A 27,389-nucleotide genomic window follows, 5' to 3' on the forward strand; every position below is an offset into this window, starting at 1 on the left:
GCAAAGGATGAAGGTGGCCTAGTCAGATGAATCACGTTTTCTTTTACATCATGTGAACAGCCAAGTTCATTTGTATCTCTAAACTTGGTAAGAGATGGTACCAGTATGGCAGGAAGGCAAGCAATGGAGGCAGTACAATGCTCTGGGCAGTGTTCTCCTGAGAAACATTGACCGTCATGCTGTTACTGACACACATATCACCTACCTAAACACTGGCAGATAACAACAGCATCCTTAATGCCAGTCACCTCTTTCAGCAGGATTATGTTCTCTGCCTGCAAAATGGGGTCTAGAATGGTTAAATGACTAAAAGTGGTTGTCTCACTTCAGCAAATAGCATTTATCATATAGAGAAATATACATCATACTAATACCAGACACTAATGTATTGTGATTATCCATATTGCTTCCTTTGCTGCCTTGATTCAGTTTTTCCATCACATTATACACTGCTCGTTTCCATGTTTACGACCACCCTGCAATCCATCAGTGGTGGTCATGCTTGCACACTATAGGAAAAAGCATCCGTCTCTCTGGTGTCCAGGAGCGCACATAGGCACGCATGAGCAGCAGCTCCCATCCTGGCCACCTGATATCTGCGCTGTAGCAGTGGCCGACGTAACCCCTGAATACAAGCATTGCATAATGTGATGGAAAAATGCATCTAGCCACCAAAGGAAGCAATATGGAGAATCACAGTATATTAGTAAGTGCCTTGTATTAACTTTCTCTACATGATAAATGCCACTTGCTGAAGTGACACAACTAGGGGTATCCCAGGATTCTACTCAGGATAGGCCATGAATACAGTACAGACCAAAAGTTTGGACACACCTTCTCATTCAAAGAGTTTTCTTTATGTTCATGACTATGAAAATTGTAGATTCACACTGGAGGCATCAAAACTATGAATTAACACATGTGGAATTATATACATAACAAAAAAGTGTGAAACAACTGAAAATATGTCATATTCTAGGTTCTTCAAAGTAGCCACCTTTTGCTTTGATTACTGCTTTGCACACTCTTGGCATTCTCTTGATGAGCTTCAAGAGGTAGTCACCTGAAATGGTCTACCAACAGTCTGGAAGGACTTCCCAGAGATGCTTAGCACTTGTTGGCCCTTTTGCCTTCACTCTGTGGTCCAGCTCACCCCAAACCATCTCGATTGGGTTCAGATCCAGTGACTGTGGAGGCCAGGTCATCTGGCGCAGCACCCCATCACTCTCCTTCATGGTCAAATAGCCCTTACACAGCCTGGAGGTGTGTTTGGGGTCATTGTCCTGTTGAAAAATAAATGATGGTCCAACTAAACGCAAACCGGATAGAACAGCAGGCTGCTGCAAGATGCTGTGGTAGCCATTCTGGTTCAGTATGCCTTCAATTTTGAATAAATCCCCAACAGTGTCACCAGCAAAGCACCCCCACACCATCACACCTTCTCCTCCATGCTTCACGGTGGGAACCAGGCATGTAGAGTCCATCCATTCACCTTTTCTGCGTTGCACAAAGACACGGTGGTTGGAACCAAAGATCTCAAATTTGGACTCATCACACCAAAGCACAGATTTCCACTGGTCTAATGTCCATTCCTTGTGTTCTTTAGCCCAAACAAGTCTCTTCTGCTTGTTGCCTGTCCTTATCAGTGGTTTCCTAGCAGATATTCTACCATGAAGGCCTGATTCACACAGTCTCCTCTTAACAGTTGTTCTAGAGATGTGTCTGCTGCTAGAACTCTGTGTGGCATTGACCTGGTCTCTAATCTGAGCTGCTGTTAACCTGCGATTTCTGAGGCTGGTGACTTGGATGAACGTATCCTCCGCAGTAGAGGTGACTCTTGGTCTTCCTTTCCTGGGGCGGTCCACATGTGAGCCAGTTTCTTTGTAGCGCTTGATGGTTTTTGTGACTGCACTTGGGGACACTTTCAAAGTTTTCCCAATTTTTCGGACGACTGACCTTCATTTCTTAAAGTAATGATGGCCACTCCTTTTTCTTTACTTAGCTGCTTTTTTCTTGCCATAATACAAATTCAGTCTATTCAGTAGGACTAAGCTGTGTATCCACCTGACTTCTCCATAACGCAACTGATGGTCCCAACCCCATATATAAGGCAAGAAATCCCACTTATTAAACCTGACAGGGCACACCTGTGAAGTGAAAACCATTTCAGGTGACTACCTCTTGAAGCTCATCAAGAGAATGCCAAGAGTGTGCAAAGCAGTAATCAAAGCAAAAGGTGGCTACTTTGAAGAACCTAGAATATGACATATTTTCAGTTGTTTCACACTTTTTTGTTATGTATATAATTCCACATGTGTTAATTCATAGTTTTGATGCCTTCAGTGTGAATCTACAATTTTCATAGTCATGAAAATAAAGAAAACTCTTTGAATGAGAAGGTGTGTCCAAACTTTTGGTCTGTACTGTATATGATAGACGGGGGTGCGACACCATGCACCCCCGATGAGCTGTTGTTGGGGAGACTTCCAGTGCTCTGTCCAATGTGTAGTGGATGGAGCTGATGACTGCAGAGCTGCTCCCATTCACTTTAATTCTCTTCACAATGGACGGAGCTGTGTAGTTCCAGCGCCAGCTTCCCGTGCTGGAGTTACTGGGGAACAGCTGGTCGGCGGGGTGTCAAGGCCCTACCAGTCAGATATTGACGGCCTGGGATAAAACATCAACAGTAAAGTCTTGGAACACCCCTTTAAGTATCTGCTGTTGATGCCTTAGTTCAGGACATCTTCAGGCGTCTTGGGGAGTCCATGCCTCACCAGGTCAGATATGTTTTACTGTGATAAGGCGGACCTGGATAGTCTTGTTGTTATGGCTGCAGTGAGATGACACTGTCACTCCTCCGTTCCAAGGGGTCATTTTGGTGAACAGACGGAATATAAATGACGGATTAAGCCTTACTTCTGTCACCCGATCTTTGCACCTATCAGCGCTGGGTCAGTGAGAAATGGCTGCCCCTGATTAGCACTGATAAGTCCACAGTAATCTGTTTTACGTGCACTGCATGAAACCCCAGCCCAGCAGGGTGCGTCCCATTGGCCACATAACTTCTGCAAACTGGGAAATTTGCTGTCATTCCAGTAAAATCCTGTCCCTTTTTAATATAAAGAGAGTTCATTGAGCGGCTGGGGCCAACGCCAGCCATACAAATCTTTCTAGTATCTCCTGAAGAAGCTGAGCTGTTCAGCAGCTGCATTCTGCAAGTCAGCAAACAGGCGCTTCCAATTAATTGCAGGAGTAGTGCTTCCAGTCCATTAGGAAACATTAAACATTTCTTTCCAAATCGGATCAGCTGAGAAGAGGAGTTGCTGCTGTCCATGTCTTTAACCATTTTTTTACTGTCTACAATTGATGGGATTTCAGATTCTGTATATTCATGGGCGATACACATACAGTACAGACCAAAAGTTTGGACACACCTTCTCATTCAAAGAGTTTTCTTTATTTTCATGACTATGAAAATTGTAGATTCACACTGAAGGCATCAAAACTATGAATTAACACATGTGGAATTATATACATAACAAAAAAGTGTGAAACAACTGAAAATATGTCATATTCTAGGTTCTTCAAAGTAGCCACCTTTTGCTTTGATTACTGCTTTGCACACTCTTGGCATTCTCTTGATGAGCTGTGTTAATTCATAGTTTTAATGCCTTCAGTGTGAATCTACAATTTAAGAAAACTCTTTGAATGAGAAGGTGTGTCCAAACTTTTGGTCTGTACTGTATATTACATGCACGGCGTGGTATATCATGTTGGCAGTTTTGTCGCTTTTGTAAGTAGGTCCACAATTGTGTGCTAAATAATTTCATAGTATAATTTTAGAAGGCCGTATTTAAGATTTAGAGGGGTTGTCCACATTGGAAAAAGATTATTATTTTTAATTATTTTTTTATTATATGCACTTATATAGCTTATAATTCTCCTGAATGATGTAGGAGAGGACTCCCCTGCATAACAGAAACAGGACGGATCCGTTTTGCATTCCGTCATAGAAATGCGTTGTGGTCCGTGGTGCAATTCACCTTTTACCAACAAACTAAGTGGGAACGAATTTCAAAATATGAAATTCGCTCATCTCTACTCACAATCTAAGGTCCCTATCAAGTATGTCTTTGGCGTGTGGGAGGAAACGGGAGAACCCGGAGGAAACCCGCACAAACATGGGGAGAACATACAAACTCCATGCAGATGTTGTCCTTGGTCAGATTCGAACCTAGGACCCGAGAGGAAGGCAGCAGTGCTGAGGAACCATTGATTCCAGGAAGCCATGCAGCTGAAAATGGGTTTTGCTTCATAACATAATACAAGAAACAAGTACAATAACATGAACTTAATGAGTGGTAGACTGGCACATACGGAGAGAAGGTCCTGCCTGTGAGGGGTTGCAATCTCCAGGAAAAGGAGACAGTGGGGGATGTAGAAGCTGCTTAGATACTAGTGTAGTGATAGAAGGGCGTTGTAGGTTGCAGGCTTTTCAGGTTGCTTTTGAAGGGGGGAGCACTCGGCTATCTCCAGAATTCCTATAGAAATTAATGGAGTGGTCGCACTCATGCCCAACTGGCCATTCCGTTCATTTCAGGGGGCTGCAGAGGGTACAGAGTCTCCGTTCTTGTGATCGGTGGGGGTCCCAGCAGCAGGACCTTCACCCATCTAATAGTTATCCCTTGTCCTGTGGATAGGGGATGACGTAAAGGCTAGGTATACCTTTGCAGACAGTTTTTGTTTGCGATTGCATTTTACTAATTTTTGGATAAAAATGATATTATTAATTGGCCTTTTTAAAAAATATTGAGCCGTTCTGTCACAAAGGGTTAACTGTTTTTCTGTGTGATGTGGTACTTTTCACTTTGTGCCGTCATATAATAACGCCTATCTCTAAACTACTGAGAAGTCATAAACACTTATTTAAGCCACATTCCTATCAGTAAGAGAAGAACTGAGCTATAATGAGTGTTTATAATGTCAGAGAGCAGAGATAAGGAGTCGTCAGCTCCTCAACTGACAGAAAAGAGAGAAAATCCAGCTAGTAGAGCATCTGAGCTATGTACACAAAAATAAAGACCAATTGAAAAAATTATTTTTAGCTCAAAATATTACAGGCATACCCCTATTAAAATTACATATGTGAGACAGTGACAGGTCTCGCGCAGGGTAGAGGCAAGGAAAAGGTGGATAGTGCGGTCCACACCCCTATTTCACCAGAGGCGAGACCAACTGGAAGTAATCAGGCTGGCATAAAGCACCTCCCAGGGTGTCAGAAAGGGGGGTGTGTTACCTGTGGACAGAGGCCTGGAGGCTCTGTCAGTGTGGTCGAAGCCAGGAGGGCTGAGAGACCACGATTCCCCAAGAGACACTGGACTGGAGACAGTGGGCGTACTGTGCTCTGTACAGCCTGGAGGCTGTGGGACATTGGCTCAGAAAGCCGGATGTGTTCACAGGGTGCGAACAGGGACTTAGGTGAGTCAGGGCTCTGGTTGTATAGTTAGAGCCCAGCCGGGCGAGTGTTTATTATTTTGTATTGTTTATGTTTATGCGGATGTGCCGCAATAAAGCACCGTGTTTGGACCTTAAACTTGGTGTCCTGAAGATATCTGTGAGAATGACCCCCGAAAGAGAGCGAATTCCCTACACATATTAAAAGTATTTGAAAACTTAGTGACCCTTTAATATCTGAGCAGTGGGGAGTCAGACACCCCACACACCAGTCAATCAACTGTTCCGGGATAGTTCCAGCACTGGAACTACAAATTGTGAGTGGGATCTATCCACTACTCTGTGTGGAGTGTCAAAACCAATGCCGATCAGGTATTGATTGCCTATCCTTAGGAGAGGCCATCATTATTAAAATCATGAAATACTACTTTAGCCCTAGCAGTAATACAGTATGAGCCTATAGAGACTCAACATGCTGCCTTCCTGAGATAAGCTAACCGTGATCCAGAATAACTGATCAGCGGGCGACTGGATGTTATAATATGGTTGACGTTTTTTTTCCCCTTATACAGCTTTTGTGGCACAACAGTACAAGCATCACATACAAGTACAGTAAGACTCAAACAAAAAGAAAGTCATGTTTCCATTCATTCACTGCTGCATGCTGAATTTGTCACCAGTTTTGACAGAGATCTGGATTGAAACGCTTGGTCCCTTACTTTTTCTTTAATCCACTCATTTTCTTAAAATCCCTGGTAAGTCCCAGTATGAGCTGTGCCTCCCTCCTGCAGATGATTGACAGCTCTCCTCTTATACTGTGTGTAGGGAGAAAGCTGTCAATCAGCAGTAGGACTCATGAGCTCATACTTTGCACTGGACTCCAGCGATCAGTTCTGGAGCTGCTCAATAGGAATTTTAAGAACAAAGTGACCCAGTGTAATTTCATCTAGGTTCATATTTTCAGTAGTGCTACAACTCCCATCGTAACACTTCACCCTGCCGCTCCTAACTCTCTGAGAAGGGGAAGTACATAAATAATAGTCCTTAAAGGAATTATCCCATGACTAATGTAAAAAAATGAAAACCAGACATCATATAGTCCATGACAACCTCTTTCTAGCAGAGCTAGACCCAGCCCTGTACCTCACATGGATCCAGAGATCTCCCCATTCATTGCTCTGCTAGATTTATATCAAGCTGACAGCTCAGGGAAGTGTCTTCTCTGCTGCAGGTAAGGGGGCGTGTCCATGCTCTCCCTATCACAGCTCAGGGGGCGTGTCTCATCTCTCCCTATCACAGCTCAGGAGGCAGTTGAAGGATGAAACTGAGCATGTGCGGCCATCTCAGTGAGCAGGACAAGAAAATAAAAAAAAACGAACTACATCTGTTACTCAGTGGCTATACACATTTTTTTTATTTATATGCAATTATAAAAGTGTTCGGACCTAGGTGCTGGTTTTTAAATTGTAGAATATTTTTCATGGGACAACCCCTTTAATGTTACCTTCATTACTCTCTTCAGTTATTGAATACTACAGGCCTATAATCAGACCAGAAACTGAAATGGCGTGGAAGCCTACCCCAAATGTGTTATGGGAGCACAGACTGCCAGTGGTAGTGATCCAGTCATGAGCATTGATGTATCATTGATTAGATTGCCCACTCGTTGGCACTGATTTATAGGATCGTATCTGGTTGAGTCGCCCATGTACCTCTCATTAGTTCTGAGATGTGCAGTGATTTATTCAATGTTGAATCAGAGCCCACTTACTGCATTACAGCCCTCATTGATCTCACCCATCATTTAGCTTAATGAGCTCCACCGCTCGCCTGACAATGCCACAGCGTAGCCTATCATTATAAAAATGGTTGAAACAAAATGTTGCGCGACACATGTCATCAAGTAGCCCTAGCATTAAAGGGGCAGGGCACTGTGGAGGTCACTGTTAAAGGGGCGGGCACTGTGGAGGTCACTGTTAAAGGGGCGGGCACTGTGGAGGTCACTGTTATGGGGCAGGCCGCTGTGGAGGTCACTGTCAAGGGAGTGGGGTGCTGTGAAACTCACTGTTAAAGGGGCGGGCTGCTATGGAGGTCAAAGTTAAGGGGATGGGCTGCTGTGGAGGTCCCATTTTAAAGTAGCGGGGCACTGTGGGGGGGTCAGTGTTAAGGGGTGGGGTACTGTAGAGGTCACTGTTATGGGGGATACTGTCGATATCTTTTAACGACAAACAAACATTAAATGAAATAGATGAAATATACCCGTGCGAAGCCGAGTCCTTCTGCTAGTTACATATAGCAAGGCCCAGACGAAGAAAGATGGTGTGTCCTATCCATGCAGGGAGAGATCAGCTTCTCTGTGGGTAGTAGTATGACATTTGTCTGCTAGGCAAATACTGTATGTACGTTCCTGTCAGACTGACCTGCCTAATGAGAAGAGCATCCAGGCCCCAGTCATGTCAGGGTCCAGGAGAGCCGTAATCTAGTGAAAGGGATGTGCAGTAGCTGGAGGGTGGGCATAAAGGGAAGCTAAACACAGAAAATACACAAAAAGCTTTAGAAAAAATCTCTTCCTTCTGCCATTTAAAACCATCACCCGCCTATGCCAGTCACACCTGGTACAGCATATGTCTCTATAGGCCTCACATGGTAGTAGTGGAGCAGCCCTTATACAGTGCCTTGCAAAAGTATTCACCCCCCCCCCCCCTTGACTTTTTTCATGTTTTGGTGCCTCACAACCTGGAATTAACATGGATTGTTTAAGGATTTGCATCATTTAATGTACAGAACATGCCCACAGCTTTGAAGATGTTTTTTTTTTTTTTTATTGTGAAGCAAACAACAAATTGAACAAAATAACTGAAAAAGTCAATGTGCATAACTATTCACCCCCCTAAAGTCAATACCTTGTAGAGCCACCTTTTGCAGCAATCACAGCTCCAACTAGCTTTGTATAAGTCTCTATGAGCTTGCCACATCTTACCACTGGGATTTTTGCCCATTCCTCCTTGCAAAACTGCTCCAGCTCCTTCAAGTTGGATGGTTTGTGCTTGTGAACAGCAATCTTTAAGTCTGACCACAGATTTTCTATGGGATTGAGATCTGGCCTTTGACTAGGCCATTCCAACACATTTACATGTTTCCCCTTAAACCACTCAAGTGTTGCTTTAGGAGTGTGTTTGGGGTCATTGTCCTGCTGGAAGGTGAACCTCCGTCCTAGTCTCAAATCACGCACAGAGGGGTACAGGTTTTGCTCAAGAATATCCCTGTATTTAGCACCATCCATCTTTCCCTCAACTCTAAACAGTTTCCCAGTTCCATCCCCCCAGCATGATGCTGCCACCACCATGTCTCACTGTGGGGATGGTGTTCTTTGGGTGATGTGATGTGTTGGGTTTGCACCAGACATAGCGTTTTATTTGATGGCCGAAAAGTTCAATTTTAGTCTCATCAGACCAGAGCACCTTCCTCCATACATTTTAGGAGTCTCCCACATGCCTTTTCGCAAACACAACGTGCCTTTCTGTTTTTAGCTGAAAGTAATGGCTTTCTTCTGGCCACTCTGCCATAAAGCCCAACTCTATGGAGCATACGGCTTATTGTACAGATACTCCAGTCTCTGCTGTGGAACTCTACAGCTCCTCCAGGGTTACCTTAGGTCTCTGTGCTGCCTCTCTGATTAATGCCCTCCTTGCCCGGTCCGTGAGTTTTGGTGGGCCGCCGTCTCTTGACAGGTTTGCTGTTGTGCCATGTTTTTTACATTTGGTTATGATAGATTTGATGGTGCTCCTGCGGATCATCAAAGATTTGGATATTTTTTTATAACCTAACCCTGACTTCTACTTCTCAACAACATTGTCCCTTACTTGTTTGGAGAGGTTCCTTGGTCTTTATGGCAGTGTTTGGTTAGTAATGCCTCTTGCTTAGGTGTTGCAGCCTCTGGGGTGTGCCTGGTATTGCAGTTCTGCCCATTCAAACTGAACTGTGAGCCCAGACATAGCCCATAAAGAGATGCGGCCCTGTTTCATGGAAAGGGGTCCAGTGGGCAGTCCTATCAGTGATTGACAGTTTTTCATGTATGGCCATTGAATCTTTTCCTAGAGTAGATATCGATCTGCTCAGCTCCTCCTGCAGATTTGACTGCATTTTCAATGTGACAGGTTCCCTGTAAAGGAAATTATGTTGATACTGCTTGCAGTTCCTCAGCAGTGATGCTGCGCATAGTGTTTGTGATGTTTTCCTTGAGTTCATCATACAGCAGACACCCACCGCTAATGTCCACGATCGTCAGTAATGCTGACCGTGGACATTTTAGCCCTCAAATGCGACCACAGCGTCTGAGAGAGTTAAAACCCAGATATGGGTGCTTCTGGGGCTGGAACGCTTTCCCATGGCGGAGATTGTAAAAAGCGTTCTATGCACGTAATGAGCCTGAGCCTGTACTAGGCTTCCAGACTCATTGTATATTACAATATAGGCCAGCAGGTGGCAGCACTGAATTTTAGTATAGCTGTTTTTGTATAGAATAACAGAGCAAATGCCATTATACTAGACCAGGGATGGGCAAATTGCGGCTCTCCAGCTGTTGTAAAACTATAAATCCCATCATGCCATGCTGTAAGCTGATAGCTGTAGGCACACTGGGCATACTGGGATCTGTAGTTTTACAACAGCTGGAGAGCCGCAGTTTGCCCATCCCTGTACTAGACAAAGTCTATGATTGCAAATTGGGGTCCAAAAAGTTTTGAAAATTAAAAAGAAATATTAAAATTCAAATCACCTCCTTTCCCCAAAATAAAAATAAACAAAAAAAATAACATAATGGCCATCACCATGTGCAAAACGCCTATACTATTAAAACGTATCCCATATGGTGAATGGCATAACGGAAACAAATAAACAAAAATGGGCGATTCGCCATTTCTTCATCACTTCACAAAAAAATGGAATAAAAAGTGATCAAAAAGTCACACACCCAAAATGGTATTGGCAAAAAGTACAGATCATCCCGCAAGAAATAAACCTCTCACACATCTCTGTAGACATAACTATAAAAAAAAGATATGGGGGTCATAATACGGCGATGACAAGTTATTTTTAACGCATAGTGAAAAACAAAACACATAAAACTGTGGCGGAATTGCGTTTTTTTCCAGTTCCCTTTACATTGTAGGCCAAGCCCTCATATGGTTATGTGAATGGAAAAAAAAATAAAAAATTATAGCTCTGGGAAGGCATGGAGCTAAAACGCAAAAATAGAAGATCGCCGCGTCAGGAAGGGGTTAAACATAAAAACTTGATTTAAACAATGAGCCATATTCTCATGACACTTTTCCTGTAAGTAACAATATAGTGGATGATGCTGCACCTCCTGATGGTGTCCTGTACCTCACAATGACGTGGCCCTGATAATTCTATCTACCACATAAAGCCTCATTCACGCGTCAGTGATTTACCACGGTCCGTGGGTCTGTAGTTTTAGCAAGGGTGCATGCTCTATTTTGTCCGTGCTCACGGATCCATCACGCCCATTTATAGTCTATGGGTCCATGAAATTCACAGATGACATCCGTGTTTCACGGATCATTAGGAAGAGATGCTTTGCAAATAATTTTTCTGTGTCACACGGACAGCAAAAAAACGGACACACGGACCCATCATGGACATCTTCACAGAGGCAGCACTGACCACCTTTTCACAGATATAAGCACGGACGCGTGAACGAGGCTTTATACTGTTGTTAGACGCTTCATGAATGACCTGCTGTACCATGAAGTGTAGCAGTGGTAGCAGGAATCCTGGGCCATTACTGGTACTTCCAACCTTAGGGTCCATTCACACGTCCGTGGTGTGTTGCAGATCCGCAAGGCCGGCACCCCCTATAGAAATGCCTATTCTTGTCCGCAGCTGCGGACAACAATAGGACATGTTCTATCTTCTGCGGAGCTGCGGACCGGAAGTTCAGGGCTGAAACCTGGAAGTTCGGGGCCGCGCTCTGCAAATGCGGAAGCGAAGAGCACATAGTGTGCTTTCCGCTTCACGTCCGGGCCCGTAGAGAATGAATGGGTCTGCACCCGTTCCGCAAAATTGCAGAACGAGTGCGGACCCTTTTGCAGACGTGTGAATGGGGCCTTAGGCGTTCCACTGATCCTTGGTGGCCTGACTACAAGACCTCATGATGACTTCACTATCACTTTTCCCCAGTTTACTTCATGGGCACGAGGCAACACTGAAAATCAGCTCCTAAGAGGCCGATATCCTGCGTGTGCCTAAAGGTAACTTTTTATATTTATTTTCTTTTGTGAAGGCTAAAAGAAGGGAAGAAATCATTGACCTGCTGAGAAAGCAAAGAGAAGATCGTGTTAAGGTAGACTTCTGATGTTATTCCGTGAAGGATGAATACTGTTATGCCAGCGCCGCATCTCTCCTCCCAGTCGGCACGGCTGCTGGAACACTCGTCTTATTTTCCCAGCTATTTGTCCCCACCAATTTCTGCCTGTCCCTGCACAGCTGGTATGGCCACTGGGGCAGCACCACTTGGGGCACAGCTGTACATCAACCTTATTACATTGTTATGCCATTGGTCCATGCCCAAAGCCACCTGTCTCCTCCAAGTGGGCATGGCCGCCAGAAGGTTCACCTTGTTTACCTGGTGGTTCGTCCCTACCAGCGTCCTCTGTGCAGCTCTGGTCATTCCACTCAAGCTGAGGCTTGCTCCTCTCCTCCTCTGCCTCTCTCCACCTGTACGTTGCGCACTAGCTCTTAAAGGGCCAGTGTCCATCCACCTTATTTCTTCCCCAGCAAGTGGCTGGCCACATTAGAACATTTCAGGCACCTTCCAGAAAGGGAAGGTTCCTGAGTAATAATAGGTTCTAGTTGTCTAGTTTTTTTTCTACAAAGGTGTGCTGCTTGTCTTGTTCTCTCTCCCATATACTGACTTCTACCTGATCTCTGAATTCGACCCTTCACTGACTGACCCGACCTCTGCCTGATCTTCGTACTGACTCTGGGCTGCTTACCCTAACCTTTTGGACTAACTTTGGATTGCACAAACTCTGCCTGCCCTGACATCAGCTTGTCCCTGACCAATGTTTTTGACTAAACCTTCGCACCTGTGTCTCTAGACCCCCCTTGTGTCCACTGTCTACTGAAGAGACCACTGCAAGCTGCAGCAGCCTGGTGGTTCCCCTGCAGCGGAGTCTAGATCCCTGTATAGCGGTTAAAGGGTCAAGGCCAGGGGGACCGCTTAGATGCTGCCCCTAAGAGCGGCCCAATCTGTTCAGTAGACACAGTGGATCCACAGCTGCTTTGTGACACACACGTACAGGACAGCCCCTAATGGTGGTAACAGCTATTTTAGTGGCAGCAACAAGGAGATTTTATATAAATATGTATGTGGTGCAATGTGGTAGTGCCATAGCCATATCCAGTGTGTTGGGTATATCCTCCAAATAATATATACATCCTATTTATTAGTATATATTGTAATTGGGGATGAGCGAATCAACTTCGGATGCTTGAGCGAGCACTCCATACAGTATTGCAACACAGTTTTATGCAAATCGACTTCCGATGAAGCATCCGAAGTCGATTTGCTCATCCCTAATTGTAATGGTGCAGACAATTTACGGAACATTTTTGTACACTAGCTGCGGACTAATTTCAGAGATTAGGAGAAGGTGTTCCACCTGTATTTTTGGACTGTGCAGTAGGGTTAACAGTAGGGAGGCAGGTGACACTCCATACAGGTAGTGCCCTCGATGGATCCAAACTCATGCCAACCGCTGCACCCCCATGTTTTACTCTCATTTGGTATTAAATGATGCCCCAGCAAAGAATTACAATCTGTTAAGTGTATTCCACATAAAATATTGGTGTTTTTGCAGCGGGCAGAGTGCACACAATCGCTCCATAAATCTGCATGGTAAGTACTGATATGTGCTGACGGCGAGGTGATTTTTCACTCGTTGTAATAAACTGTGCGCATTATATTTAACAAGGAAATGCAATCATCACAGAGTGATACTGCAGCGCGGCGGCGGCGTGGGACGTGGTGCATCCATCTGACAGCGTTACTACAGCTGCTGCCCGTGATTTATGAAGCCATTGCGCTGCCATTTTCTACTGCCATCCTGATCCTTATTGATCTCGCTTTAAATTCTGTATTAATAATACATTGTAGGTTATCCCATTGCTGGACGGCCGCAGCAGTAATTACCGCTCCAGCTTTTCTCTGCTGTTTGCAAACACAATAGAAAACGCCACAAGACATATTGCTTCTCTGGCCAGGCTAGCCGACTGGCGCATACACTGCAGCACTTAGCCGGCATATACACCTTGGCACCTGAAGCTTGGGATGATGCATAAAATGAATTTCCACCCACTGAAGCTTTTATATGATTTATACCAGGCTGCTCAATTTAAAGAGACGGTGTCCAATAACTGCACTGAAGTTTTGCTGTGATCCACTGTGTTTTCAGGAGTCCTTAGTCCATCATTGCTGACCCCTTACAATTCCTGCTAGTCCATCAGACGCTGTCTAACTTTCAGCTTTCCAGACTTCTCTGTTTCCGTAAAAACATGTATTCCCCATAAAACAATGTTTCAGAAGCATGATTCTTCATCGTGCCGAACAACGGGGGCTTTGCTATTACACCTAGAGGCTCTCCTCTCTCTGGAAATGCCACAACCTCTGCATTTTGACAGGACCAGGCAGTGAAAATGTGATCACACCTCTAGGTGTAACAACAACGCCCCCGTTTCTCCTAGAGGCTGGTTTGCATATACGAATGCCTGGCAATGCGGGCACATATGAGATGCCTTCAGCTGCCAAGTGCACAGGTAACAGGTCAGCCAGTGTCATAGGGACAAATCTGCTGACGGGTGCCCTTTAAAATGCCGCTGTTATGAGGTCTTGGTGCGTTGGTCTCTTTAAGTCAATACTATCACCCAGTCAGTGGTATTGGGTGCCCTAGGGTCCACCCGCATGTAATTTTCAAAGGGGGTGTGGGGGCAGCGGATAGCTGGATGCTGTTTCAGCTCCTTAGTCATGTTATAGCTGTTTTTAGTCAAGTATGACAGACTCGTGATGGACAGTGACACCTTAAATAAAATGTTCTTTAGCTTAAAGACTTTGAACACCCTTAAGAGCATTTGTTAACTTAAATGCATGTATTTTAGGCTACAAATAACTTTTATAATTGGGCTTTATTATACATTTTTCACCATTTGGCTTCTGCAGCTTCTGTGTTTCACAATACAAGGTGCAGAGTGCTGCTCTCCATCCTCTCTGATGTCTCCATCTCCAGCCCCTCCTGGCTTCTCCTGAGCAATCATATAGGATCAGTTGTGGTCAAATCAGAGGTGAAGGGCTGGGGATTGAGCCGTCAGAGAGACCATTTGATGGATTTGTCTGTGAACAGCGTTCTGCAGCTTCGTATACTGTGATACAAAGAAGCTGCAAACGCCCAAATGTAAAACACAATTGCAAAAATACAATTAGACAAAATCCATGCATTTTAGTAAAAAATAATAAAAAGTCTCCAAAGCATCACACGCTCTTTATAACATGGTCTGCCTCTTTCTGGAGCTGTACTCTCAGCAGCGATGCACAGGGTTACGGTAAGTGCAATATAAATCCAGTGGAATTTCAGTTTCGAGACAGATAAATGCAGTTCAGACGGCCCAGTCCACTCATTTTCCTGTCTGCTTAAAAACAACAGACTGCACTTCATTACTGACTCTTCTTTTATATCTATTTTATTTTTATCTAGAAGCAGTATGGTGTCTGCTTGCTGTAGCTCTGGGCCTCCACTTACTGAGCAGTCCAGGATATATAAGAAAGGCACTTTCTGCATCAAAAATACATATTTGATCTGATAATTTCAAAAATTTTACAAACCTGTCGATGATTGTATTAAGACTGGTGTTTCCTATGAAACACCAGTACTACACAGTCCAGTCACATTATTATTATGACCACCAGCTAATATCCAGAGTAACCTTTGTGTGCAGCACAGGAGGCCGCTAGATGGGCTGGGAGTGACTCAATAAGGTCCAGGTAGGTTGTCACAGGTATGTGGAGCCATGCTGACTGCAGTGCATCCCACAGCTGCTGGAGGGGAAGTGGTGGAGGATACATAGAGCGAACATTACGATCATGGTGGTCTTACAGATGCTCAGTAGGGTTCTATTCTGGGGAATTAGGGGGCCAGGGTAGTACTTGGAAGTCTTGGTCATGCTCTTCCAGTGAATGTTGGACATTTCTAGCCATTTGACATGTCACATTGTCTTGCTAGGAGATTCCATAGGCCCCAGGGAAGACAATCAGCATGTACGGGTGTACGTGATCTGCAAGGATGGAGTCATACCCAAATCTGTTGAGGGTGCCGTCCACATGGATGGGTGGGCCCAGAGAAAGTCATGAAAACATCTCCCAGACCAGATCGCTGCCACCACCAGCCTGTGTTCTTCCAGCAATGGTTGCAGGGTGTTTGTTCTCTGATGTTTCCTGCCTGACACGCCAACATCCATCTGTTTGATGAAGCAGAAAACGTGACTCATTGGAGAGGGCAACCCTTTACCAATCAGAGTAGGTCCATTACTGCTGTGTTCAGTCCGCCATTGAGCACCTTTGTAGCGGACGTTCATCTCTCTCATCAATAGCACGAGGTGCTCCGCAGTTTCCACATCACTTATTCACAGGGTTTGCCATTTGTCCTCTCACCATACACTTTCACCACAGCAGCACGAGATCAGTTCACACTGCGCAGTTTCAGAAATGCCGCCACCCTTGGCCCAAAAGCCAATAATGATCCCTTTTAGCAACTATGATAAATCGCCCTTTTTTTTAACCCATGACAGTAGCGAAGGGTTATTTGTGTGCAGTCAACCTGTCACACACCATATATACCCACCAAGCCAACTCACCACACCATATATACCCACCAAGCCAGCTCACCACACGTGACTTCAAGTAGGAAGTGGTCATAATAATGTGCATGTGCCACACTTATTAAGAGGTACTACACTGTTATACCTTTGGGAGTTTCCTGCACCTAAAAAAGTGTAATGTGCGCCAGTTTTCTGAGGCCCACCCACTCCTGCCCGGGGGGGGGGGGAAGTTGTAAATTTTACAAAGGGGCACTTGGAATTAAACTAAATTAAACCCCTACCCCTTCAACCAGCTGATCGTTTTCTGGGAGTCGGGCCCCTACCGAGCTGATATTGATCCTGAAGATAGGTCATCAATATCGTAGCACTGCACAACCCCTTTAACCACAGCTGGACCTTTAGACAAGGAATGCTGTAGTTATTACACTTAGATTTTTTCTATTGAATTGTATTCACTTGTATTGCTTTCCTCTCTTTAGAAAGAACTAATATTGTTCGGGCATGAACCAAATATCCCAGTAGAAGACAGAAGGTGAGTTACTACATTGTATTTCTGTGTGTAATAATGTGAGTTTTACCACTAAAGCCCAGTACAATTTATCCAAAGGACAGTTCGATAAGTGAGATCCCCACTGATCAGAAGGATAGGTTGGCTGTTTCCATAATTCCCATATTACCTGGAGGGAGTTGTGAGCATGTGCAGCTCCTTGGGATGCAGGGACCAGCAGACGCCTCTTCTGGCAGATCAGGTGTCCCTGATAGGTGGGATATCCAGAGTTACGACTCCCAAGCTAGTAGACATGTATGGCATATCCGAGTAATATTCTGTAAATGTCTATGGTTATCAAATTGACATAACATTAATTTCTCCAATTGTCCTGCCAGATTTATTTCAAGCTGTCAGCTTAGGGGGCATGTCCTTTCTCAGAGGTGTGTCCCTTCTGCTACAGTTGAAGGATGGAACTGAGCATGTGCTTCCACCTCAGTGAGCAGGACAGAGAAATTAGAAAGAGAGCAAACAGCAGGTGGCGCTATACAGGCAGATTTCAGTGAATAACTCAGTAGGTATAATACATTTTTAATTACAAGCAATTACCAAAGTATTCAGATCCAGGTGCTGGTTTGAATATTTTTCATGGGACAACCCCTTTAAGGGAGAAAAAAAAATCTTTCTCTGTTTCTCTGGCAATCAAAAAAAATACTTGGATCAACATCTCACTTCCAAAAATCTAATACCCATGACCTGCAATATTTGTACATTCAAGAAAGCCACCCAGGCCCTTCTTTAAAGGGTTTCTACCACCAGAAATACTGTTATGTAGTGCTGACATTAGCAATGTGCTAATGTCAGCACTACATAACCGTATGTTTTTTACCTTTCTCCCTGCAGCCGTTCTGATAAAAATAAGCACTTTTATAATATGCTAATGAGCCTCTAGGTGCTATGTGGGCGTAAAATCTGCACCTAGAGGCTCCATCTACTTACCATTTATCCCGCCCAGGTCACCTGTTCTGCCCGCCCCTCTTGATTGATCTGAGGATTCGTAGCATCGCTTACGAAATCCCGTGCCTGCGTCGTTCACTTCTGTATTCGGCGCAGTGAGTGAAGGCCACTCTCCTGATGCCGGCTTCCTCACTGTGACGTAGTCAGCTCATGCGCAGTGAGAAATCCGGCACCAGGAGCGCATCATTCACTCACTGCGCCTGCACCGACTACGTCACAGTGAGGAAGCCGGCATCAGGAGAGCCTTGGGATTAATTTATGATGACCCAGATCAGGTCTCGATGGCGGAATCTAAGTTGCGTAATTTAATACAAGGAGAACATACTGCAGAGGCATACTGGGTTGAGTTTAGTAAATGGGCTACGGAGTCTGAGTGGAATGACCCTGCGCTACGTAGTCAGTTTTGTCAGGGGTTGTCTGAGAGATTAAAAGATGCCCTTGCTTTTCATGAGTATCCGGATACGTTGGAGAATGCTATATCTTTAGAAGTACGGTTAGATAGACGCATTAAAGAGAGGTGTAAGGTTCCTACCGCGCAAAGAATCCCTTCTGTGAGTGGTTTTGTCTCACCGGTTCCCCAGGGTAATATGACATGTAATTCTGGGGTAGGTGAGGAACCCATGCAGCTTGGTCAGGTGTCTTTCCGTTCTGGTATTAGGAACTTTAGGAGGTTGCATAAGCTATGTTATTACTGTAGAGAAAGTGGTCATTCTGTTTATGCTTGTCCCTTTTGTTAAACCGCATGTTGATGATAAAGAACCACAAAGAGGTTTACATAAACAAAAAAAAAACATCCCTGACTCTTGGTAGTGTGAATGGGGTGTCAGAGCAAGCAGGTATGCAATCTCCCTGCAATACTCATTTTATCCTTCCAGCTATGGTGGCGCTAGACTCAGGAAAATTTTGAAGTATTCATTGACTGTGTTTCTGGGGTAAACCTTATTGATTTTCTTTTTCTTCAAAATCTGGGCTTAAGTGACGCCGTGCGCTCCTGCTCTCAGGAGGGATCCAGGCCGCGGTTCCATGGCCCGCACACGGCTGTGAAACACGGCCGTGTGCATGGGGCCTAAGGGTGGGTGATTCACATGTTAAGATCATTTCTTGTTTCGTCATGAAGGACTTGCCCGCTCCTATGGTCTTAGGTTAACCGTGGTTGATAAAACATAACCCAACTTTAGATTGGCAGGCAAGACAGATCACTGGTTGGAGTGAATTTTGTTCGGACAATTGTCTTAGTGCATCTATCTCAGGTGTGTCTACTACGGTTCTACCTCAGTATCTCTCAGATTTTGCGGATGTCTTTTCCGAGGGTGGGGCTCAGGAGTTGCCTCCTTATCGTGAATATGATTGTCCGGTTAATCTCATCCTAGGGGCTAAGTTGCCAAAGTCTCGGCTATACAATCTTTCTCAACTCGAAAGAGAGGTCATGCGGAAGTATATTGCCGAGAGTTTGGCAAAGGGTCATATATTGGTCCATCTAAGTCTCCGGTCGCAGTTGGTTTATTCTTTGTAAAGAAAAAGGGTGGATCGCTTAGACCTTGTCTGGATTTCCAGGAATTGAACCGCATTACGGTCCGTGATCCGTATCCCCTTCCTTTTGATTTCTGACCTTTTTGATCAAATTGTTGGAGCCAAGGTGTTCTCCAAGTTAGATTTAAGAGGGGCCTACAATCTGATTAGAATCAAGGAGGGGGATGAGTGGAAAACGGCCTTCAACACGCACGAGGGTCATTTCGAGAATCTGGTTATGCCTTTTTGGTTAACTAACGCGCCAGCGGTGTTTCAGCGATTTGTCAATGACATTTTCCATCATTTTGTGGGAAGGTTAATTGTAATTTACTTGGATGACATACTAATTTACTCTCCTGATCTGAAGACCCATCAGGATCACGTGAAAAATAGAAACATAGAATGTGTCGGCAGATAAGAACCATTTGGCCCATCTAGTCTGCCCAATATACTGAATACTATGAATAGCCCTTGGCCCTATTTTATATGAAGGATGGCCTTATGCCTATCCCATGCATGCTTAAACTCCTTCACTGTATTTGCAGCTACCTCTTCTGCAGGAAGGCTATTTCATGCATCCACTACTCTCTCAGTAAAGTAATACTTCCTGATATTACTTTTAAACCTTTGCCCCTCTAATTTAAAACAATGTCCTCTTTTGTCGATCCTTCGGGAGAATAAATTATATGCTAAATTGGAGAAATGTGTTTTTTCTGTTCAGGAGCTTCCGTTTCTGGGATATCTGCTTTATGACTTTATGGTTTTCGTATGGACCCCAAAAAGGTCCGGGCGGTTCTGGAATGGGACCGACTGGAGAATCAGAAAGCTTTGATGTGTTTTTTGGGGTTTACCAATTATTATCGAAAATTTATCTTGAACTACTCTACCATTGTAAAACCTTTGACCGATATGACTAGGAAAGGCGTCGACTTCTCTGTCTGGTCGGATGAGGCATTGTAGGCCTTTTTCGGCTATTAAGGAATGTTTTGCGTCTGCTCCCATTCTGATGCAGCCCGATGTGTCTCAGCCATTCGTGGTGGAGGTGGATGCATCAGAGGTGGGGGTTGGAGCAGTGTTGTCGCAGGGTTCATCTCCTGGCAAATGGCGTCTGTGTGCTTTTTTTTCCCAAGAAGCTCTCGGTCGCCGAGAGAAATTATGATGTAGGAGATAGTGAATTGCTAGCCATCAAATTGGCCTTTGAGGAATGGCGTCACTGGTTGGAGGGGGCGTCTTATCCCGTTACGGTATATACTGATCATAAGAATTTGAATTACCTGCAATCTGCCAAGCGTCTGAATCCTAGACAGACTAGATGGTCACTGTTCTTTACTAGGTTCAATTTTGTGGTTACTTTTCGCCCGGGGGTTAAAAACATCAAGGCAGATGCATTGTTTCGTAGTTTTCCTGGGGGAAGTGATTCAGAGGATCCTGCTCCAATTTTGGCTGATGGTGTGGTGGTCTCCGCTCTGTACCCCGAGTTGGAGATGGAGGTGTTGGGAGCCCAGGAGGGGGCTCCTGATTCTTGTCCCCCAGGGAGGTTGTTTGTTCCTGCTGGACTGCGATACAAGGTATTCAAGGAACATCACGATACTGTCCTTGCTGGACATCCTGGTGGCAAGTCCACCTTTGATCTTATTTCCCGGAGGTTCTGGTGGCTCGGGTTGCGTAACAGTGTTGAGGGTTACATAGCAGCTTGTGAGACCTGTGCACGGTCAAAGGTTGCTCACCCTCGACCTTCTGGTTCACTTCTTCCTTTGTCTATTCCATCTCGTCCTTGGACGCACTTGTCTATGGACTTTGTTACTGATCTGCCGAGTTCCTCCGGGAAAACTGTGATTTTGGTGGTTGTGGACCACTTTAGTAAAATGGCTCACTTTGTATAGTTAGATGGTCTGCCCAATGCTAAGACTCTTGCTCAGGTTTTTGTTGATCACATCGTGAAATTACATGGCATTCCCGCGAATGTGGTTTCTGATAAGGGGACGCAGTTTGTTTCCAGGTTTTGAAGGGCGTTCTGCTCTCGTCTTGGTATTCAACTTTCGTTCTCTTCGGCTTTTCATCCGCAGTGGAATCAGCAGACAGAGCCTACTAACCAAAACCTACTTGAGGTGTTTTGTGGCTGAGAACCAGGAGGACTGGTCCTTATTCTTATCCCTAGCAGAGTTTGCTTTGAATAACCGTAGGCAGGAGTCCACGGGTAAGTCGCTATTTTTTGGCGCACAAGGTTTTCATCGTGTTTGGTACCTATTCTTGGACTGGTTCCTCTGGGATGCCAGAGGAGGAGAGATTTTCTTCTGCCTTGTCTTCCATTTGGCGGAGGATCCAAGTGAATTTGGAGAAGATGGGTGAGGGGTATAAGTGAAATGCTGACAGATGTATGACTGGTCCGTTCCTGTGTGTAGGTGATCTGGTGTGGTTATCTACTAAAAATATTAAACTGAGAGTACCATCTTGGAAACTGGGTCCAAGATTTATTGGACCTTACAAAATATCTGCGGTTGTCAATCCAGTGGTGTTTCGTCTAGATCTTCCGCAGATCTGGAGGATCCATGATGTATTCCACAGGTCTTTACTGAAGAAATATGTGAAACCGGTGGAACCATCGCCATTGCCTCCTCCCCCTGTTCTGGTTGATGGCAATATAGAGTTCGAGATTTCTAGGGTTCTCGACTCACGTGTTCTTCGGGGTTCCCTTTCAGTACCTGGTACACTGGAGGGGATACGGCCTCGAGGAGAGGATGTGGGTTCCGGCTGTGGATGTTAGTACCAGCTGACTGGTGAGTGCCTTTCACAGGGCCCACCCGGATAAAGTTGGGCCGGGATGTCCGGAGGTCACCCGTAGAAGGTGGGGTACTGTCATGCCCTGCTCAGGTTATGTGCGGAGGTCTGCCAGGTTAGCAGCACGTGTGTAGTTTTTTGTTTGTTTTGGGTTTGGAGTTGAGCTGTATCCGCCTCCCGTCAGGTGCACTGGGTGGGGTCGTTTGTGTGAGTTTAAATTACGCCCCTTCCCAGTGTCCTGTGTGGGTTATAGCTTGTATCTTGCTCTGAGGAAAGGTGGATTTGCTGTTTCTGCTCAGCTACAAGATAAGTTGGTTTTGGTTTCCTTTTTGTGTTCTGTCTAGGCTGTTAGAGAGACACCTGCTTCTTCCAGGTCCTGAGGAAGCAGGCTGCCTCTTTACCCCTTTCCACCATCTTAGGAACTTTTGGGAATCTTCACCCTTAGGCACAAGGGCATGTTGATTCCCACCTTTAGGATCTGAACGTGGGCACAGAAGTCCAGGGAGAGCTGGTCGGGAATTGTCAGGAGGTGACCTTTATCCCCAGCTTCTGGCCTAGACGCTTGTTTTGAGGTTTTCTGTGACAGTTTTACAGATGATGTAGTATGCTTTGGATCATGAGCTGTACCATGCCTTTGCCATACTTTTTTATTTCCATCATTCTGGTAGAGGTTGATCTTGGTTTCATCTGTCCCAAAGAATGTTCTTCCAGAAGTGTACTATTTTGTACAGATGTTTTTTTAGCAAAGTCCAATCTAGCCTTCTTATTCTTGAGGCTTATGAGTGGCTTGCGCCGTGCAGTGAACCCTCTGTATTTACTTTCATGCAGTCTCTTTATGGTAGATTTGGATATTGATACGCCTATATCCTGAAGAGTGTTGGTCACTTGGTTGGCTGTTGTGAAGGGGTTTCTCTTCACCTTGGTAATTATTCTGTGATCATCCACCACTGTTGTCTTGCGTGGGCGTCCAGGTCTTTATGCATTTTGAGGTCACCAGTGCTTTCTTTTTTTACTCAGGATGTACCAAACTGTAGATTTTGCCACTCCTAATAGTGTAGCAATTTCTCGGATGGGTTTTTTCTGTCTTGGCAGATGAAGGATGGCTTGTTTCACCTGCATGGAGAGCTCATTTGACCGCATGTTTACTTCTCAGCAAAATCTTCAATATGCAAGCACCACGCCTCAAATCAACAGGCCTTTTATGTGCTTAATTGAGAATAAAATAATGAAGGAACTGCACACACCTGCCTATGAGCCTTTGAGGCAATTGTCCAATTAGTTCTGGTCCCATTAAAAACAGGGTGATGAAACTTCTAAACCCTTCATCCAATTTTAATGTGGATACCCTTAAATGAAAGCTAAAAGTCTGGAATTTATGTCCATGATATAACTAACTTAAATATGTTTTAGTAAACCGGTAATAAAAACTAAATTTGTGTCTGTCCAAATATATATGGACCTAACTGTATATCATTTTGAGGGAAAAGATTCAGTAAGACTTATATTTTATTAATTTAAATACCTGCTTATTCAGAGCTTAGGAGTCCAGTGGGCGGCTCTGCTTAGTGATTATTAACTATCTCTTACTGCTAATACCACCCACTGGACTCCTTAGTGTATATCTATATATATATATATATATATATATATATATATAATGAGCAGAGATTTAAATGAAGAAATCACATGTTTTATTGCTTGGACTGTGTCTTGTCAGGGTCCCTTTAACATATCTTTTCTGCTCAAAATTCTACTGGTTTCTACATACAGATTCCAAAAAGGAACCAGCACATTTACTTAGGGTGTAAATGGAGAATAAAACAACAGTAGTTCATAGTACAATAAATTAAGGAAATTACAATGTTACTGAAATAGTTTTCTTTTTAATGTTTAGATCCAATTAACTAGAATGTATTGTCCTATTAATTGTCCAGCTTCTTACAAGTGATAGCCACCTCGCCGATCAGCTGTTTTAGATGTAGCTAGAGTGCCTGAGCTACACAGCCCCGTCCACTCTGTAGTTTATGCAGTGGGTTACTGCAGTTTATACTTCAATGGGAGCAGTGCTGCAGTAAATAGTTCTACCCACTACACAGTTGTGTAGTTTCAGCACTGACTTCCATGGCCGGAGCTACACTGAAACTGCTGACTGATGGGACCGCGGGGTGTTGGACCTCCGCTGATCAGATATTGATGTCCTATCCTGAGGTTAGGGTATCACTTGTACATTGCTGGACAATCCTTTTAATTAAAGGGATTGTCCCTTGAAAAATATTCTACAGTTTTTAAACCAGCACCTGGATCGGAAAACCTTTGTGAATTGTTTGTAATTAAACATTTAGTATAGCCACTGAGTTATTCAGTAAAATATATCTGTATAGCGCCACCTGCTGTTTGTATTTTTTCTTATTTATTTGTCCTGCTCACTGAGAAGGCCGCACATGCTCAGTTTAATCCTTCAACTGCCTCCTGAGCTATGATAGGGAGAGCATGGACACGCCTCCTGAGCTGTGATAGGAAGAGCATGGACACGCCCCCTTAGTTGTCAGCTTGATATAAATCTAGCAGAGCAATGAATGAGGAGATATCTGGATCCATGTGAGGTACAGGGCTGGTTCTACCTTTATTAGAAAGAGATTGCCATGTGCTATATGATGTCTGATTAATTTTTTTACATTAGTCATGGGATAACCCCTTTAAGGAAATTGTATATCCATGACTTTTATCATCTCTCATTTGTCTAAATGCTCGTGTTTTATTTCTCAGTATTATCTGAATATAAATTGTGAATATGAATTGAAATGAGACTGGGGTTTACTTGCCTGTAGTGCAGATCAGGGTGATCAGGGCGAGACCTCTGTATTGATTGTGCAGCCATTTAATCAACGCTGAGACAAAGATTTACCAACCCTGCTGTAGGTGTTTCTGTCAATATTAATAACCTCATGTAACAAGAACAGGAATACAAAGCACATTGTATCACTTATGGCAGTATTCAAAGATACATCAGCTACATGCATTATAAAGTCTTGTATAAAGGATTAGTGGTGGGAAATCTATTTCACACGTGCCATAGGTCGGCCAGTTTCACAGGTACAGATCTGCTGACAGATGCCCTTTAAAGGGGTTTTCCAGGACATCAAATAGGTTAATATCAGATCGTTGGGGTTCTATCTCCCAGCCTTCCTGACTATCAGCTGTTTTCATGGACTGCTGATCAGCAGAGGTGTCGGGAGTCAGGATACTGTAGGTCATCAGTAGTTAAAGGGGTTTTACAGAAAAAAAAATTGTTTATGCAAGTGCCCGCAGCCTGCCCCCAAAACAGATGACTCGTACTCACCTTCTCCACACTACTCCAGTCCACGCTGGCCTCGCCGTCTCCATTTTCCAGTCCCTTAGCTGTTTACATCTGGCTAGCTATGGTCACATGTACCACTCCAGCCAACGACTGACTTCAGCAGTGATGCCCATGGCCAGCCGGATGTAGACAGCACAGGGAATGGAAGGTGGAGGCATTGTGGAGGACCGAAGCAGCGTTGAGCCGGTAAGTATGAATCTTCAGTTTCAGGGGGCAGGCTGCGGGCACTTGATAAAAAAAATTATTATCAGAAACCCCTTTTAACACTTCACTATTGAACTTATGAACCCCTTTTAACTTTCTGGGGCATAAAGGAAAGCAGGAGATATGAACCCTTTAGCTGAAAAACAGGGCCCCAAGTCTTTGCATAGCGTGCTATAAAGTGGGTCAGCACACAGAGGTGCACCTAGCCTTTCTGAGGCGAAAACTGAAATAGCACACCTCCCTCCCCAATGCCAATTTCTTAATCTAACCCCATCCCTTCAGCCCATGGACTTTCGGCTGCCCATCTCTTGCACCTACCTGGTGCTGCTTGAGGCGATCGCCTCACCTGGCCGCATTGGTGGTACATCCCTGTCAGCACAGGATTTTGATCTACATGATTTGAATAGTGGAAAACAACCTTGACGCAGTGAGTTGCTTTCGTCTTTAGTCATTAATATAGTCCTGTAAGGAGACCTTTTACATGTGCCAATGATCAGCCCAAAAGAACGCTCATCCCCATTTATTGGCCTGTGTAAGAGGCCCACCACCGGCTGATCATCTCTGTTATACCAGCATGAAAATTATGTTTTGTCGCCACCACATCACCCCATGTAAACAGGGGATGTGCTGCTGACAATATGCAAACTGTATGGGGGACAAATGATCATAGTCAGTCATCCTCCATTTATTTTGGGCCATGTAAAAAAAAAAAACATGTAACCAGCTTGTATATAGGTGATAAAGCCCTTGAAATTGCACCTGTAAAAGGACCCTAAGCAGGCTCCAAAACAAGAAGACAATAACTAGAAGTTTTATTAGGCATTTCAGCTACTCTGGGATCTATTATTATTATTATTATTATAAAAAGGTAGGTAAAACACTACCCCACAGATGGAGTATGCTGCAGTATTTCACTCTACTATTTTTCCTGCAGGTTACCCACACCAGATATGGAAGAGATGGAAGATATAAAGGCTGTAAGGCAGCTTGAATAACTGGAATCTCAACAAAGGGGCACAGATTTCCCCAGTACCTGTTTATTATCCATTTCCATTTTTGGACACAGTGTTTCTTTTATGCTCCCATAACTATAGTTTAAGAAATTGCATAAGTGAATATAAACACTGTAATACAATCTAAGATTAGCGTCCCCACCTATTCCTTGGTTGAACTTGATGGACTTACAGTATGTCTTTTTTTCAACCGTATTAACTATATAACTATGTTATTGGTATATAAAAAAAAATCTGCATATTACACAAATATCTTTTAGTAAATTGGGAACAACTAAAAATGTCACTAAGGCTTCATTCATATGTGCGGCATAGCTCTCCAGCAGAGAATGCCTGGAATCTTTATAGACCAACATGTTCAATTCGTGATTTTTCTGTATATCCATGATTTCACTCGACTGGCCAATATTAAAATATCTTTTCTAATAAAACTGTTTTGAAAAATTCAAGCATACAAGTGCCATGGTAATTTATTTTTTGTGAAGAGTCTTATGCAGATTAGGTAGGGGAACCATGACCTTGTGTCCATGGTGCTTATGAATGTTGTGGGACCTAAATTTCATTTTTACCATGAGACTTCCCAATTTTTATGTAATACACTGGCCAAGTCATTGCAAGCATGATAGCATCTCCCTGTTCTAGGTCAATCATCTGTGCATCACAATAATGCTGATTTAGA

The 27,389-nt window shown here is 44.1% G+C and overlaps 1 protein-coding gene across 3 annotated transcripts in view; it reads left to right on the top strand.

Annotated features, from left to right (window-relative positions):
* Positions 1 to 27,130, top strand: part of HOATZ (HOATZ cilia and flagella associated protein) — a 63,489-nt gene extending 36,359 nt beyond the window's left edge. For 2 of the 3 annotated variants that reach the window (XM_044278470.1, XM_044278471.1), the window contains 3 exons: positions 11,759 to 11,818; positions 16,824 to 16,876; positions 26,632 to 27,130. In XM_044278470.1, the coding sequence (XP_044134405.1) occupies positions 11,759 to 11,818; positions 16,824 to 16,876; positions 26,632 to 26,692 (174 nt within the window). In that variant the 3' untranslated portion in view covers positions 26,693 to 27,130. The remainder of the gene's footprint in view (positions 1 to 11,758; positions 11,819 to 16,823; positions 16,877 to 26,631) is intronic. The other variant, XM_044278472.1, reaches the window with a different exon arrangement.
* Positions 27,131 to 27,389: the final 259 nt, after the last annotated feature.

The sequence above is a fragment of the Bufo gargarizans genome, chromosome 2 (genome assembly GCF_014858855.1).
Source record: "Bufo gargarizans isolate SCDJY-AF-19 chromosome 2, ASM1485885v1, whole genome shotgun sequence".
Lineage (NCBI taxonomy): Eukaryota > Metazoa > Chordata > Amphibia > Anura > Bufonidae > Bufo > Bufo gargarizans.